This window comes from Caretta caretta, chromosome 6 (genome assembly GCF_965140235.1).
Source record: "Caretta caretta isolate rCarCar2 chromosome 6, rCarCar1.hap1, whole genome shotgun sequence".
Taxonomy (NCBI): domain Eukaryota; kingdom Metazoa; phylum Chordata; order Testudines; family Cheloniidae; genus Caretta; species Caretta caretta.
In genome coordinates, this window is record NC_134211.1 from 40,439,691 (window position 1) to 40,456,588 (window position 16,898).

General features: G+C 39.8%; 2 protein-coding genes across 8 annotated transcripts in view; one reads left to right on the top strand and one right to left on the bottom strand.

Moving 5' to 3' along the window:
• The window catches only part of DNAJC24 (DnaJ heat shock protein family (Hsp40) member C24), a 169,404-nt gene that overhangs the window by 146,514 nt on the left and 5,992 nt on the right, over positions 1 to 16,898 (bottom strand). The gene's annotated exons all lie outside the window — the stretch shown is intronic.
• Positions 1 to 16,898, top strand: part of DCDC1 (doublecortin domain containing 1) — a 418,164-nt gene that overhangs the window by 31,903 nt on the left and 369,363 nt on the right. For all 4 annotated transcript variants that reach the window (XM_048854576.2, XM_048854579.2, XM_048854578.2 and 1 more), the window contains one exon: positions 10,227 to 10,417. In XM_048854576.2, the coding sequence (XP_048710533.2) occupies positions 10,227 to 10,417 (191 nt within the window). The remainder of the gene's footprint in view (positions 1 to 10,226; positions 10,418 to 16,898) is intronic.

Genomic DNA, 16,898 nt, shown 5'->3' on the forward strand with positions numbered 1-16,898 from the left:
GAAGTTTTGACTTGAAATTAGACGAAGGTTTCTAACCATCAGAGGAATGAAGTTCTGGAACAGCCTTCCAAGGGAAGCAGTGGGGGCAAAAGACATATCTGGCTTCAAGACAAAGCTTGATAAGTTTATGGAGGAGATGATATGATGGGATAGCCTAATTTTGGCAATTAATTGATCTTCGACTACTAGCAGTAGATATGCCCAATGGCCTGTGATGGGATGTTAGATGCGGTGGGATCTGAGTTACTACAGAGAATTCTTTCTTGGGTGTCTGGCTGGTAAGTCTTACCCACATGCTCAAGGTTTAGCTGATCGTCATATTTGGAGTCAGGAAGGAGTTTTTCCCCAGGGCAGATTGGCAGAGGCCCTGGGGGTTTTTTGCCTTCCTCTGCAGAGTGGGGCACGCGTCACTTGCTGGAGGATTCTCTGCACCTTGAAGTCTTTAAACCACGATTTGAGGACTTCAGTAGCTCAGATATAGGTTAGGGGTTTGTTACAGGAGTTGGTGGGTGAGATTCTGTGGCCTGCGTTGTGCAGGAGGTCAGACTAGACGATCATAATGGTCCCTTCTGACCTTAAAGACTAGGATTATATCGTTCTATGAACCTCAAATTCCACACCTCAAACCTGGTCATTCATTCTATTGTAGAGTCCCTGTAAGGTGGGTGAAGTGAGAATACAGACACCCTCCAGGTAGATACTCAAAGAGAAGGTTGTTAATACAGCAGATCCCTGCCCTTAACTCTGAAAACACCTAGCCAATAGGTCTAGCTTAAATCTATTCACGAATGCACAACTACAAAATGGGGAATAACTGGTTAGGCAGTAGTACTGCTGAAAAGGATCTGGGGGAGTTAGTTAAAGCTACGATTTAGTCACAGTATTTTTAGTAAAAGTCATAGACAGGTCATGGGCAATAAACAAAAATTCATGGCCTGTGACCTGTCCATGACTTATACTATAAATACCCCTGACTAAATCTTTGAGCGGCTGTTGCTGCAGGGGTCACCCCAGGAGGCCGCTGCTGTGGGGGCCACTGCTGCAGGGGTGCCCTGGGGGGCCACGACTGCGGAAGGGGGCCCACGGCCAGCAGCACCAGCTGTTGGGGGCTGCCAGAGCATTGGATGCTCTGTCTACCCCGGGGACCGCTGCCTGGAGCCACCGGAGCAGCAGTGGCTTTGGCTGCCCTGGGGAGCACTGCTGGGAGCCGCCGGAGCAGCTGCTGTTCTGGGAACCTGCTTTATCATAGAATATCAGGGTTGGAAGGGACCTCAGGAGGTCACCTAGTCCAACCCCCTACTCAAAGCAGGACCAATCCCCAATTAAATCATCCCAGCCAGGGCTTTGTCAAGCTTGACCTTAAAAACTTCACCCAGGACCAGCTGCCAGCTCAAGCAGTGGGCGATGCGGCTGGTTGCGGTGCCGCCCGAGAGGCTGGCCGCAGAGCTGCTCCAGTAGCGGCCTGTGTGACTGTCCCTGGGGCCACCTGAGCAGCTGCTCCCTGAGCTTGCTGCTTGGGCAGCCCTGCGGTCACCCACACTGGCCACTGCAGAAGTCACGGAGGTCAGGGAAAGTCACAGAATCCGTGACTCCTGCGACCTCTGTGACAGACACAAAGCTCTAGTTATAGTGGATCACAAATTCAATATGAGCCAACAATGTGATGCAGTTGCAAAAAAAAAAAATAGGCTAATATCATTCAAGAGTGAATTAACAGGAGTTTTGTATGTATGACACAAGAGGTAATTGTTCCAGTCTAATCCACACTGGTGAGGCCTCGGCTGGAGTACTGTGTCCAGTTCTGGGTGCTACACCTCAAGAAAGATGTGGACAAACTGGAGAGAGTCCAGAGGAGAGCAATAAAAATGGTAAAAAGCTTAGATAACCTGACCTAGGAGGAAACTGTTAAAACTAGGTGTGGTTAGTCTTGAGAAAAGAAGACTGAGGGGGGACCTGATAACAGTCTTCAAATACGTTGTAGGTTCTTATAAAGAGGATGGTGATCAATTGTTCTCCATGTTCCTTGAAGTAATCAGCTTAATCTGCAGCAAGGGAGATTTAGTTTAGATCATAGGAAAAAATGTTCTCACTATAAGGATAGTTAAGTATTGGAATAGGTTTCCAAGGGAGTTTGTGGAATCTCTGCAATCGGAGGTTTTTGAGAACAGGTTAGAGCTGTCAGGGATGGTCTAGATATACTTGGTCCCGCCTCAGCTCAGAGGGATGGACTAGATGACTTCTTGAGGTCCCTTCCAGTCCTACATTCTGTGATTCTATTACTCTATAATTATTGGCCTACATTACTTCTGCTTCCATTGAAATCAACAGCTGAAGCCCTACTGAGTCCAGCTGGTGCAGCATTAGACTCTGTAGACACAGGTAATATAAATATTGCAGGATGGACATCGGTATAAATGTGCTCAGTCCTGTGAACAAATGTTTTGTTGCATTCTTCACAGAATTTAAGTGACTACTATGAGGGATTTAAAATAATCAAGCCTCAGTCTCAGGAGAAAAAGGTAATCAAGAGGGCTGCCTACAAAAATTGTGCAACCAGTAAAAACATTTCCATACCAAGTCTGGCAATTGGGCATGGTTGAAAGTGACATCAAGGTTCTTAACCTGGCTCTTGACTTCCAAAGGTGCCACATTAGTAAGTGTAGGAGAAAAGAATGATTCCTCATGGTGACAAACATATTCACCAGCAACATTTCACTCTTCATTAGATTGAGAATGACATATCTCAAACGTATATACCCAGCATTATAATCCAACTAGTCCTCCAGGGTTGCAACAGTAATGAGGACATATTCAATTTGTGACCTGACCCATTTTAAAATTACAAAAGCATGTAATACAAACAATCTTACATTTTGATTTTTTTCTAAGGGCGAACAATACATAGACCAACAATATGCACTTCTGGGACAGTATGGAAGAGACCCCATTGATCCCCCTGAGTGCCAAGACTACAGTTGTGCCTGGACCTTATGTGGATTATGTAGGGGAGGGGGAAACTCCTTTCTCTCAGCCACTCCTGTACACATTCACATCATGCACACCCATGTAATGAACTGCTGTTAATCATGAGTAATTAATCATGAGTAATCTCTGAACTGTTAGCCATTACCTTTGAGAATCATGGAGGATGGGAAAGTTCCAGAGGAGAAAGTTGAGAAGGGCAAACATAATACCTGTCTTTAAAAAGGGGCACAAAGGGGATCCAGGGAAATATAGACCTGTCAGCTTTGCTTCGGTACCTAGAAAGATACTTGAGTAAATTATTAAACAATTAATTTGTAAGCAGCTAGAGAATAATAGGGTGATAAGTAAGAGCCAACATGGATTTGTCAAGAAAAAATCATACCAAACTAACTCAATTTCCTTCTTTGACAGGGTTACTGGGAGGAGAGGTAGATACACTGGAGGGTAGGGATAGCATACAGAGGGCCCTAGACAAATTAGAGGATTGGATCAAAATAAATCTGATGAGGTTCAACAAGGACAAGTGCAGAGTCCTGCACTTAGGATGGAAGAATCCCATGCACCGCTACAGACTAGGGACTGAATGGCTCGGCAGCAGTTCTGCAGAAAAGGACCTAGGGGTTACAGTGGACGAGAAGCTGGATATGAGTCAACAGTGTGCCCTTTTTGCCAAGAAGGCCAAGGGCATTTTGGGATGTATATGTAGGGGCATTGCCAGCAGATCGAGGGACGTGATTGTTCCCCTCTATTTGACATTGGTGAGGCCTCATCTGGGGTACTGTGTCCAGTTTTGGGCCCCACACTACAAGAAGGATGTGGAAAAATTGGAAAATATCCAGCAGAGGGCAACAAAAATGATTAGGGGACTGGAACACATGACTTATGAGGAGAGGCTGAGGGAATTGGGATTGTTTAGTCTGCAGAAGAGAAGAATGAGGGGGGATTTGATAGCTGCTTTCAACTACCTGAAAGGGGGTTCCAAAGAGGATGGATCTAGACTGTTCTCAGTGGTAGCAGATGACAGAACTAGGAGTAATGGTCTCAAGTTGCATTGGGGGAGATTTAGGTTGGATATTAGGAAAAACTTTTTCACTAGGAGGGTGGTGAAACACTGGAATGCGTTACCTAGGGAGGTGGTGGAATCCCCTTCCTTAGAAGTTTTTAAGGTCAGGCTTGACAAAGCCCTGGCTGGGATGATTTAATTGGGGATTGATCCTGCTCTGGGCAGGGGGTTGGACTAGATGACCTCCTGAGGTCCCTTCCCACCCTGATACTCTATGATTCTATGATACTGACCTAGTGGATGGGGGAAACTGTAGACATATCTTGATTTTAGTATGGCTTTTGACACTGTCCCACATGACATTTGAGCTCCCCTCCAGCCCTACATTTCTGTTTCTATGAACATAATATCCTTTTTTCTTTTTCTTTACTTTTTTTTTTGTAATGGCAGAATAAAGAAAAGGATCCCTGTGACTAACTGGATGTTTATCCTGATGAACATAAAATGAATATTCAGTTTTTTGAAGATTCTAAATGTTATCTGAAGACTTGTATCAAAAAGAGGCATGTTTAATGTCATTTTGATTACTTGTTAGTGCAAACTGCAATGTAATATTTAAAGACAACAGAGGAATGAGTATGTTGTCTATGATGCTTATAAACATGATAGATCGACAGTATTTCACAGTTTACATTAACAGCAGCTTCAGGAGAAATGTAATTATCAAATGAATTATAGAAGTTTTGGTATTCAAATTATTCATTTTATTTTTAATTGGCTTTTTTCAAGATAATTGGGTATGTTCCCATGTGTTTGTGGGAAGGGGGCACTGGGCTAATTGGCTTTGATGCACTTATTTTCTTTGGAAGTATAGAATGAATTCTACTATACTTTTGTTTAACATTTGTTTTCTGTTGTAGTTTCTTCTTAAAAAAATAGTATTTTCTGTTATAAAGAACAGTTAAATCTACTTACTTTCCTCTGACCATTACCACTAAATATGTCTGATATCTCTACCTACTACCTGCCCATTACTATCTGAAAACACATTCCCAAAGTCCTTAGTCCTAGCTCAGGCAAAACTCCCATTGTATTCTATTCCAGTTTTGTTTGAGTTAGGACAGAATAAAAATTGCAAGACTAGTCACATAGCAGAGCTGTTTTCAAAAGGACAGTCCTCTAAGGAACATTCAGTGGTTGAAATGCATGTTTGAGAGACGTTATTTTGTTTCATTTTTAATCACAGAAGATAACTATGGTAAAATGAAAAAATGTAGATGATAAATAAATTAGTAATTGCAATTTGTATTTCTTGCCTTTTTTAGTATAGACTACAAGAGTAAACTGTTTTAACATAAAACTGTATTTCAGATACACAGTTTGTATACACTTCTGTGGATTATAGAATGGATTGGCTCTTCCTTATTATTGTTGTTCATTATGTGGATTACAGTAGTGCCTCTAGGTTGAGTCCCCATTGTGCTGGACACTGTATAGACGTATGCTGCAGACAGTCCTTTCTCCAAAGAACTAACATTCTATTTGTGAAAAGATGTAAAGGAAAGTAGTAATGAAAAGAAGAAACAAACAAAAGTGGGAAGGGGGGCGGGGGAGGAAGGGAGGACAGGGTAACAGCAATTCAAGTTTATTTTTTAATAGTCTAGCCTTGTACACAATTTGTAGGTATAGAGGTTTTGTTGTTGTTGTTTGTGAATGGAGACAAATGAGCAGATCAGTAGCAATAATCTTAGCGCATCACCTGCCTAGCCATTATAATTTGGCAGTATTCTGTAGAAGTGAATCTTGAGGGATTTGAAGAATAAGGTAGCAGCTTTATCAATCTTTTCGAGGAGGATGACCCATTCATACAGGACAGCATGGAAGAAAGCATGAAGGTTCTGTAGGTGAAATGGATCATCAATGCTGGCATTGATGAGGAAATCCAGGTAGCAGATGACAACACAGTGAGATAATAGAGTCAGTAAGTAGGGCAGGGCTAAACTGTGAAAGGCCCTGAAGATAAGGACAAGAATTTGAGGTAGCAGAGAAGGGAAGTTAATGGATTGATTCAAAGGGGGAAAAGATGTTATCAGAATAATGGATAAAGAAAACTATCTTAGCAGCTGCCTTTTAAATGAACTTGAGGGGGGTAAAGGTCACACTAGTCGAGCCCTGCAAATCCATGGATATCCACCATTTTTGCGGATTATGGATCAGAGGCGGTTACAAATTTTGTATTTGTGCATGGGTCTGCAGCACACACAAACGGAATGGCTGTCACCCAGCCCTCAGACGCCAGCCCAGCTCTCTGAATCATGCAGCAGCAGGCTGCGATATGTGGCAATAGCCCATTGGACATTCTGGGAGTTGTAGTCCCCAGTTTGCTCGGATGGAAGAGGTAAACTACAATTCCCAGAAGGGTAGATATACCCAGAAGGGTAGACATATCCCGTGCTCCTGTGCAGTGAGCCAAGCACCATTTTGAAAGAGGTGTACTTTAAACTAGCAGGTGGGAACGGCGGGCTCTGTGAGGAGAATAGATGTCACTGCTGTCTGTCCGGCTGGGTCTGTATGTTTTAGAGCCACTGCGGCTGTGTAAGGGTGTCTGATCCCCCCATTGGGAGGGTAGCACTGCATACAAAGGCCCAGGATTGTAGCCTCCCTGCCCACGGCAGGGAAGGAGGTATGGCAGGTGCGGAGCGGGTGGCAGGGCAGGAGGTCTCTAAGGAGAAGTGGGGTGTGACTGGGGGTCAGGGGCTTGGCACAGCCCTGCAATATCCACAGACAATTTTTGTGGATTGCGGATAGGATGCAGATGAAAATTTTGTATCTGTGAAGGACTCTACACACTAGTCAAGGCCAGAATTTAGGAGGTTACAATAATCAAGGTGTTGCATGATGAAGTGTAATGCACTGTTATAACTATTACTATAGCGAAATACAGTAGCATACAAATTAGCATTTTATGGTATAACTAACTTTTATTAAATACACTATATATGCAGTAGATCTACATAGCAAAATGTCAGATATTCTGCATTAATACAGGAGAAGTTTGTGTTTAAAGTAGGAGTTGTGAGAGCAATAGGTTGAACTGTGAAATCTTTCAGCACTTTTTAGATGTCAGTATATCAGGGCCTCAAGTTGTGCAAGTCCCACAACGGGACTGGACCCTTCAGAAGTTTTTCTACAAAGAGGTGACAAAGACAAGACTCATGCTCTGGGAGTCTGCCAAAAGTATTCCACAATCGCACTCGCCGACTTTCTTTGTCCTCCGGACAGTCAAGTTTGGTGGGCAGTCAGATTTTCCTGCATCACAAACAAAGGGCTAGAGCAGCCACACTTTGGGAGGGTGCTAGGAAGTCTGAGTTATGGGTGGACTCCGGCCAACATAATGCACTGTAGATGCTGGAGCCCCACGTTGGGACCCAGAATTCAACAGTTCCTAACCTGGGGTTACAAATGAGTGTAGACCATCAAGTCCTAGATTAACAAACCCCTGGTCTGCTAACTCAAGTTCTGCTAACCCTGAGTTTACATGGCAGTGTAGACATACCTCCAGAGGCCTAAAAGGGCTAGAAAGAGTGTCAAGGGCAGACCTGCTGGAACCAGCTGTTGGCCTGCTCTCTAACACCCTGAAGCAGCCCACCTGCCCCACATTGACCTTTTAGTGAGGAAAAGAGTAACAACTTGTGTCACAGTCGGTTCAAGGATATATCTAACTAAAAACCCAGAAGCAAAGAATAAAGACTTCATGTTCCATTTTCTAGGAATCAGATTCTGCCACCATTGGCATTTTGTGCTGTGCCTTTCTATCTAGATACTCCCATTAATTCCAATGGGACTACTTAAGGAGTACGATATTACTCCGCATGACATAGGGTAGCAGAATATGGCCCTGAGTGATGATAAACTATAGCTTAAAGAGCCCGATTTCAAAAATCCTTCCCAGGTGGTGATTTTTCTTTATTTAGCCTGTGTTTTTAGGGGTTCACACTGCAAACAAAGAAAACATTTGCAAATGCTGAAATTATTGCTATCCGCTTGGTAGTTAGTTTTTATACAACTATAGTGCTAAATCTGGCTTGCTTTAAAAACGTCAGTAGCCTCATTTGTAAAAGGGATTTTATAATTACTTGGATTAATTAATAAAGTTTACTTTAGCTTTCCCATTAGGTACTGTAGCTCACGAAAGCTTATGCTCAGATAAATTTGTCACTTTGGATGGGCTATCACCAGCAGGAGAGTGAATTTGTGTGTGGGGGGTGGAGGGTGAGAAAACCTGGATTTGTGCTGGAAATGGCCCACCTGATGATCACTTTAGATAAGCTATTACCAGCAGGACAGTGGGGTGGGAGGAGGTATTGTTTCATATTCTCTGTGTATATATAAAGTCTGCTGCAGTTTCCACGGTATGCATCCGATGAAGTGAGCTGTAGCTCACGAAAGCTCATGCTCAAATAAATTGGTTAGTCTCTAAGGTGCCACAAGTACTCCTTTTCTTTTTGCGAATACAGACTAACACGGCTGTTACTCTGAAACCTGTCAGATAAATTTGTTAGTCTCTAAGGCGTCACAAGTACTCCTTTTCTATTTAGCAAGTGTTTCCCAACAGATCTAGTTGGGTTTTGACTCCTGTTATAGACTTCTCTTTGGGAGACTATGATCGATATGAAAACACAGTGATTCAAAACAGCCTCTTTGAAACAAAGTATTATTTACGTAACCTCAGGCATGTACCAAACAGAGAGGAAAGGGTTAAAACAACAAAAGGTCTATACACATATTATCTTACCTAAACCTTAGTCTTTCCTTGTAAGCTTAAATAGGTCCCACTTGTCCCAGGTACTTCCAACATTGGAGCTGGGTGAGGCAGACTTCATCCCTGGAGTCTCTGCCTCAGACTGACCCTCAGTCACTGTCTCCCCACTCTGAAATCAGCTTTTTTTATCCATCTCAAAGTTACTTTGTCTTCTGTGGGACTCCTGAACCTAGTCAATCCAGTTTAAGCATCTCACTAGGGAGGCCAGAGGTAGACTTCCAGCAGTGGATTTGTCCATTAAACACTGGCAATTGAGTCATAGTCATTGTCTCCCTTCCTGGGGATCTATAAAACCATCCAGGACTGAGTTAGCTCACAAAAGCTTATGCTCAAATAAATTTGTTAGTCTCTAAGGTGCCACAGATACCCCTTTTCTTTTTTGCAGATACAGACTAACACAGCTGCTACTCTGAAATCTTTCCTTCTGTGTAAGAGACAGCATGATACTGCTCATGTAGACAGAGACACACACTATATATATATATATTTTAAATATTGATATCTCCCACACTCTTCTGAAGACTAAAATAAGTAGAAATCTACATACAGCAGATGAGGATCTGCTCAACAGTTTCTGCATTCTGGAAATAAATAATTTAATATTTATTTGAAACATATACAAAAAGTTCCAATCCTGCAAAGACTTATATATGTGAGTAGTCTCACTGGTGCCAATGGGACTACTTACATGCTTTAAATTAAGCATGAGAGTAATTATTTGTGGGACTGGGGCCTTACTCTGTAAATGCCTGATTCTCAGAGTTGCCGAGCATCTATTGCTCCCATTGATTTAACAGGAGTTGTGGATACTCAGCACTTCTTGGGATCAAGACATAAACTTTTGACTCTGATATTTTGCATGGTTGAGCATGAGCAATTCATACCATACTCATACATATATATATATATATATATATATATATATGAAAGAAAGAATTTTTTAACACTTTAATCCTATACTTCGGAAAGTCTTGCATATAGCTTTCACAATAACATTTCATAATAAATGAAATAATATTCCTTCCAAATGAATTTCAGCAATAAACTGTTAGTAAGCTACAAAACCTCATATACAAGCCTTTACGATTTCTGGATAATTCCGCCAATCTAGCTCTATAGAGAAGACCTTTTTATCCCTCCCTCTCTCTCTCTTTAAGCCTCCATATTGCTATTGTTTCTCACCAGCTCCAAATTCTGTTCCCTAAGAATGTAAATACATAAAAAATACAATCTGTCTGCATCCAAACCGAACCTTACTATGTTCAGAAACCCAATACTGGCTTCAGTTAGACTACTCATGTGAAAAAGCACTACTGGATTGGGTTCAGGCTAATTAATCAGAGTCATCAGTCATAACTGTTAATAGAAAAAACCTCTGCATTAATTTTAATTACTGCCTTTGACATTTCTAAACAGGAAATGGCAAATGACAAAAGGCCAGTAAGTGCTCATGTACCTTGCAATCCAACTTTTGGGGCATCACAAAGAAATAATGAATTCTTAACTTCATCAACGTCTTCATGTCATAACAGTGTACAAACTACGGTAGTGAAGCGGTTTGTGAATAAAGTCATCACATCTTCTTCCCACTTATATCATTTGCCAAGGTAAGATTTTTAATTTGGTATTTTGTGATATGCTGCAAAGAATATAATTGAGCAAAATAACTTTATTAGCAACAGTTTAAAGCTGAAAATAGAGGTAATTTTAAAATATAATTTCATGGTTGCACAGTAACATTTACTGTTAGTTTCTTTTCAATCTGAAAAGTGCCTCAGAACATTGCAGATATGCAGCAATGTTTTAGCTATAGCTCACTCTGAGCTATCTAAATTTGCGTTTATCTAGATTTTTAATCATCTCAAAATTAGTGATTTGTGGCATTGAAGCCTTAAAAACAAAGGCCTCCTCTTCTTCAGATTTTCAGATTTTTTCATTTGGTTAGATATTAGTCCTTCTCCTGGAATTCCGCAGCCATGCGGGGAACAGGAATGCCAAGCCAGGACCCTAGTAGTCAATTTAAGTCATTATAGCAATACAAATTATGTAAATATACAAACATGATTAAAGATACAAGATGTTGCACATGTATATTTAAGGGGCAAATCCTTATGTGTCATACAAGCCATGCAAAGGCATAAGATGGCATAAGGCACCACCCTTACTTCCCTATTTGGGCTACCCATCCTGTGGGTAGCTGCGGGGGGATGGGGCCATTGTATCCTTGGTTCTGCCTCCCCCATCATGCAGCAAGTGTACCTGTAACAGGTTTAAATCTGGTGCAGTTTATTTTTTCCCTTAATAAAAGGGAAAATTGGGAGATTGGACTTCTTGGAATCACAATCAACTTTGTGGTCCACTCCTGATGCCCTATCCCTCAAGCAGAATGGAGCCCTTCTCCTACACACCTTAGGAAATCAAAGAAAGTCCTCTTCTACAAGCTTTAGGAGCTCTGCAACTTACCTTACAAGATGCATAGTGAATGAAGCAAGTATTCATGTACTCATTAACTAATGGGTTTGTGCATTTACTGTAAGTACACATTTTTGTTTCTTGGAAGATTATTTAATTGTAAGAAAGTTTATCCTTGGCTCACTAACAAACAAAGTTTTATGCTTCTTTCTAAGCTCCTACTGTTTTGCAGAGAACAGAGGTTGGAGACAATATGCTGTATTTTAACAAGATGTGAACAAAACTTGATAATTTTAACACAGTACACCTGGCATAGGGCTAATCCTAGAACAGAAGTAAGCATTTTTTATTAAAACAAACATATTAATTATCTGTTAGTTTATACTAGGGCTATTGATTAATCGCAGTTAACTCAAGCAATAACTCAAACAAATGAATTGCAGTTACAAAAATTAATTGCAATTAATCGCAGTTTTAATCGCACTGTTAAACAAAAGAATACCAATTGAAATTTCTTTAATATTTTGGATGTTTTTCTACATTTTCATATATATTGTATTCTGTGTTGTAACTGAAATGAAAGTGTATATTATTTTTTATTACAAATATTTGCACTGTAAAAATGATAAACAAAAGAAATAGTATTTTTCAGTGCACCTCATACAAGTACTATAGTGCAATCTTTGTCATGAAAGTGCAACTTACAAATGTAGATTTATTTTTGTTACATAACTGCACTCAAAAACAAAACAATGTAAAACTTCAGAGCCTACAAGTCTACTCAGTCCTACTTCTTGTACAGCCAATCGCTCAGACAAACAAGTTTGTTTACATTTGCAAGAGATAATGCTGTCCACTTCTTGTTTACAATGTCACCTGAAAGTGAGAACAGGTATTTGCATGGCACTTTTGTAGCTGGCATTGCAAGGTATTTACATGCCAGATATGCTAAACATTCATATGCCCCTTCATCCTTCGGCCACCATTCCAGTGGACATGCTTCCATGCTGATGACGCTCATTAAAAAAAATAATGCATTAATTAAATTTGTGACTGAACTCCTTGGGGGGCAATGGTATGTCCCCTGCTCTGTATTACCTGCATTTTGCCATATATTTCATGTTATAGCAGCCTCGGATGATGACCCCCCACATGTTGTTCATTTTAAGAACACTTTCGCTGCAGATTTGACAAAACGCAAAGAAGGTACCAATGTGAGATTTCTAAAGATAGCTACAACACTCAACCCAAGGTTTAAGAATCTGAAGTGCCTTCCAAAATCTGAGAGGGATGAGCAGTGGAGCATGCTTTCAGAAGTCTTAAATGAGCAACACTCTGATGCAGAAACTACAGAACTATTAGAATTCTTTGAGAGGGTCAACAACCAAGTGGACCAAGGGGATCCAGTGGATATAGTGTACTTAGATTTCCAGAAAGCCTTTGACAAGGTCCCTCACCAAAGTTACGTAAATTAAGTTGTCATGGGATAAGAGGGAAGATCCTTTCATGGATTGAGAAATAGTTAAAAGACAGGGAACAAAGGGTAGGAATAAATAGTAAATTTTCAGAATGGAGAGGGGTAACTAGTGGTGTTCCCCAATGATCAGTCTCGGACCAATCCTATTCTACTTATTCATAAATGATCTGGAGAAAGGGGTAAACAGTGAGGTGGCAAAGTTTGCAGATGATACTAAACTGCTCAAGATAGTTAAGACCAAAGCAGACTGTGAAGAACTTTAAAAAGATCTCACAAAACTAAGTGATTGGGCAACAAAATGGCAAATGAAATTTAATGTGGATAAATGTAAAGTAATGCACATTGGAAAAAATAACCCCAACTATACATACAATATAATGGGGGCTAATTTAGCTACAACTAATCAGACTCAAATTTCTTTGAGTCATTGTGGATAGTTCTCTGAAGACGTCCACGCAGTGTGCAGCGGCAGTCAAAAAAGCAAACGGGATGTTAGGAATCAGTAAAAAAGTGATAGAGAATAAGATGGAGACTATCTTATTGCCCTTATATAAATCCATGGTATGCCCACATCTTGAATACTGCGTACAGATGTGGTCCCCTCATCTCAAAAAAGATATACTGCCATTAGAAAAGGTTCAGAAAAGGACAACTAAAATGATTGGGGGTTTGGAACAGGTCCCATATGAGGAGAGATCAAAGAGGCTCAGATTTTTTAGCTTGGAAAAGAGGAGACTAAGGGGGTGATATGATAGAGGTATATAAAATCATGAGTGGTGTGGAGAAAGTGAATAAGGAAAAGTTATTTACTGGTTCCCATAATATAGGAACTAGGGGCCAACAAATGAAATTAATGGGCAGCAGGTTTAAAACAAATAAAAGGAAGTTCTTCACTCAGCGCACAGTCAACCTGTGGAACTCCTTGCCTGAGGAGGTTTTGAAGGCTAGGACTATAACAGGGTTTAAAAGAGAACTGGATAAATTCATAAATTAAGTCCATTAATGGCTGTTAGCCACGATGGGTAAGGAATGGTGTCCCTAGCCTCTGTTTGTCAGAGGGTGGAGATGGATGGCCGGAGAGAGATCACTTGATCATTACCTGTTAGGTTCACTCCTTCTGGGGCACCTGGCATTGGCCACTGTCAGTAGACAGGATACTGGGCTGGATGGACCTTTGGTCTGACCCAGTATGGCCATTCTTATGTTCTTATGCGACGCCGGTTACAACAGTGCCATGCGAATGCCTGTTCTCACTTTCAGGTGATATTGTAAACAAGAAGCGGGCAGTATTATCTCCTGCAAATGTAAACAAACTTGTTTGTCTGAGTGATTGGCTGAACAAGAAGTAGGACTGAGTGGACTTGCAGCCTCTAAAATTTTACATTTTTTTAATGCAATCTTTTTGTACATAATTCTACATTTGGAAGTTCAACTTCCATGATAAAGAGATTGCATTACAGTACTTGTATGAGGTGAATTTAAAAATACTATTTCTTTTGTTTTTTACAGTGCAAATATTTGTAATCAAAAATAAATATAAAGTAAGCACGGTACACTTTGTATTCTGTGTTGTAATTGAAATCAGTATATTTGAAAATGTAGAAAGCATCCAAAAATGTTTATATAAATGCTATTCTATTATTGTTTAACAGTGCAATTAATCTCAATTAATTTTTTTAATCACTTGGACAGCCCTAGTTTATACACTTATCACGATATTGTCTCAGAGCTTCAGGAGAGGAACAGGTGATACGATACACTTAAGTCACTTAGCCCAGTTAGTGGTTCCTACATTGTTTCCTGTTGTTTTATTTCCAAAGAGTTTATAATCTAACTAGATAAAAAACAAAGTTTTGAGGAAATGGTTGTAACATAAAAGCATTGATTGCCTTTGAATTGGGGGGTTATGTTTGGCATCTCTCTTTGAATATCCGTAGTTTAATTTTTAAATAAAATTTGTGTTTACATTACATTGTAAGCAAAATAAACTTCCCCCCTACTTGCTTATTTTAAACCCCTGCCCCTTGTTCTCTCCTACTTGTTTCTATAAGATGCTCTCCACTGTGGAGCCCATTCCTCACAATGTACCCCATGCCAGTAGTACCTTTTTCTTTCTTCTCACCACGTCTCTAGTGTAGCTAAAGTATGGCTTGATTTATATTCATAGTTGCCTACATAACCAACACTGAAAACTTAAATTTGGACCATGGGTGGCCTACATGCAGCAGCTCTTGCAAATAAGCTAAAAGGAAAGCCTCCTCTACCTGGCTGATTTAGTAACAGCTGTGCTGATCCTATTTTGTTAGAGATGGTTCTTATTGCATTCCTTCCTCTGTCTCAAATATGGGGAGTCTTTCGTTTGGACTGGGAGGGAAAAGAAAATCCTGGGGCCCCTTTATAATTTGTGTCGTAACTTTCTTGTTCATTGAAATTGGACATAGTGTTATCACAACAGTATTATGATGATGTCAGTGCAAACCTCTTGCAGAAAAAATGTCAGACCAAAATAGAATGAAATAATGGGAGTACAATCAATGGAGAGTACATTACAGTATCAACTCAAAATGATAAAGGTATAAATCCACTAGGATGGCATGGTCTGTCAATACAAAGTTATACTAATGCAGTTATTTGCAGTAGACAATTAGGTGGCAAAACAAAATAATATCAGTGCAAGTCTATATAAACATGTATATGATGCTTGGAGGAAGATAGGTTAGCAATGTGAACTTCTGTTATAGCTAAGTCTCAATACTTTCATTATTTAAATGTTTTATGCGGATAAATATTTAGAGAGATATAAACTAGCTTGGCATCTAGATTGTACTAGTTGCAGTTAGTCCAACAAGAAGTTTAACTACTATTAAAATAGTAATAAGATATAGTTTAGCTTAAAATACAATTAATATTAAAATAAATCACTATATCTCTTGAGCAAGGTTTTAAGTGCTCCAAAAATATAAAGCAAGAAATATATGCTTGTCAAATATACAGTATAAATAAATAATTTAGGTGAAAATGGATGACTAGATATAACAAAAAGACGACCAAATAATGAAGGGCTAAAGAGTGGTTGTTACATTTGATGTACTTCATTGTATATTGTAAGTAATTGCTATCCATAAAAATTCTGTGGCTTCTGTATAAGAAAAAGGAGACAATTTGACAGGCAACACTGGTACTAAGCGACAGCAAGTACAAATCCTTGGCAACTGTCATTACCCTGCTGTTGAATTCACATCCAAAACTGTGTGATAACTTCGACCTGCATACTTGTTATTGAACCAGGGTCTGTCAAAGTAGCCACATTTTCCACTTATGAATAGGATTGTTAGCTTCATGTAGATTTAGGTCTTAGAAAACTCAAAACTGTGTAGAATGCTTTCTTTTACTTAAAAGAATACTATTGTTTTGTGCTTAAATAATAAAAATATGTTGAAGTGTATCCTAGTTAAATTTTCATGGATAGTTTGAAAAATCTCTTTGAAAAATTTATAGTAAAATAAAACTTCTATGTTGTATCTAAATTAATTTAAAGTGTATGAATTAGAGATTAGAATAATTTCCTTTTATAATAACTACAAACCTCTCTCTAAAAACTTCCTCAATATAATCACACAAAGAAAGCAATTCTAGAACTGCTAGTAAATATGCAATAAAAATTTTAGGCCTCAATACACATAGGGTTTGGGATTCTTTTGTTTCTTTCATTTAAGCATCTTCAGTGTGTCCTATTGCTTTAATTCTTGGCCACTTTTTTTCTCAATATTAAACCCAACAGTAGGAGCCCTACACAAGCATGTTTCCTTGTGCCACAAACATGGGATGACAACCTTTTGGCTCGATTTAACATGGATCTGAACAGGAATTTTGCCTTAATAAGGAGTGAAGAATCATACATTTTACCATGACACTGAATGTCATTTCACAGATCACATGACAAAGTCTCTAAAAAAAATAGTGTAGTTTTTCCAGGAGTTAACATGATGTGGTCAGACATGCTTCAGCGCAGGATCTGGTGGGGAGCCCTGAGCCCCTCCAGGGTGGACAAGGCAAGGAGGTATGTGAATAGGGAGGTGGCCAAATTCCTTTGGACAATAGGAAGGATAGTAATTTCACATCTTGGCATAGTATATGGGGCAGCAGAGTTGTTTCGGGAGGATGGGGTTCACCTGTCTGACTTAGGTGCCATCATTTTT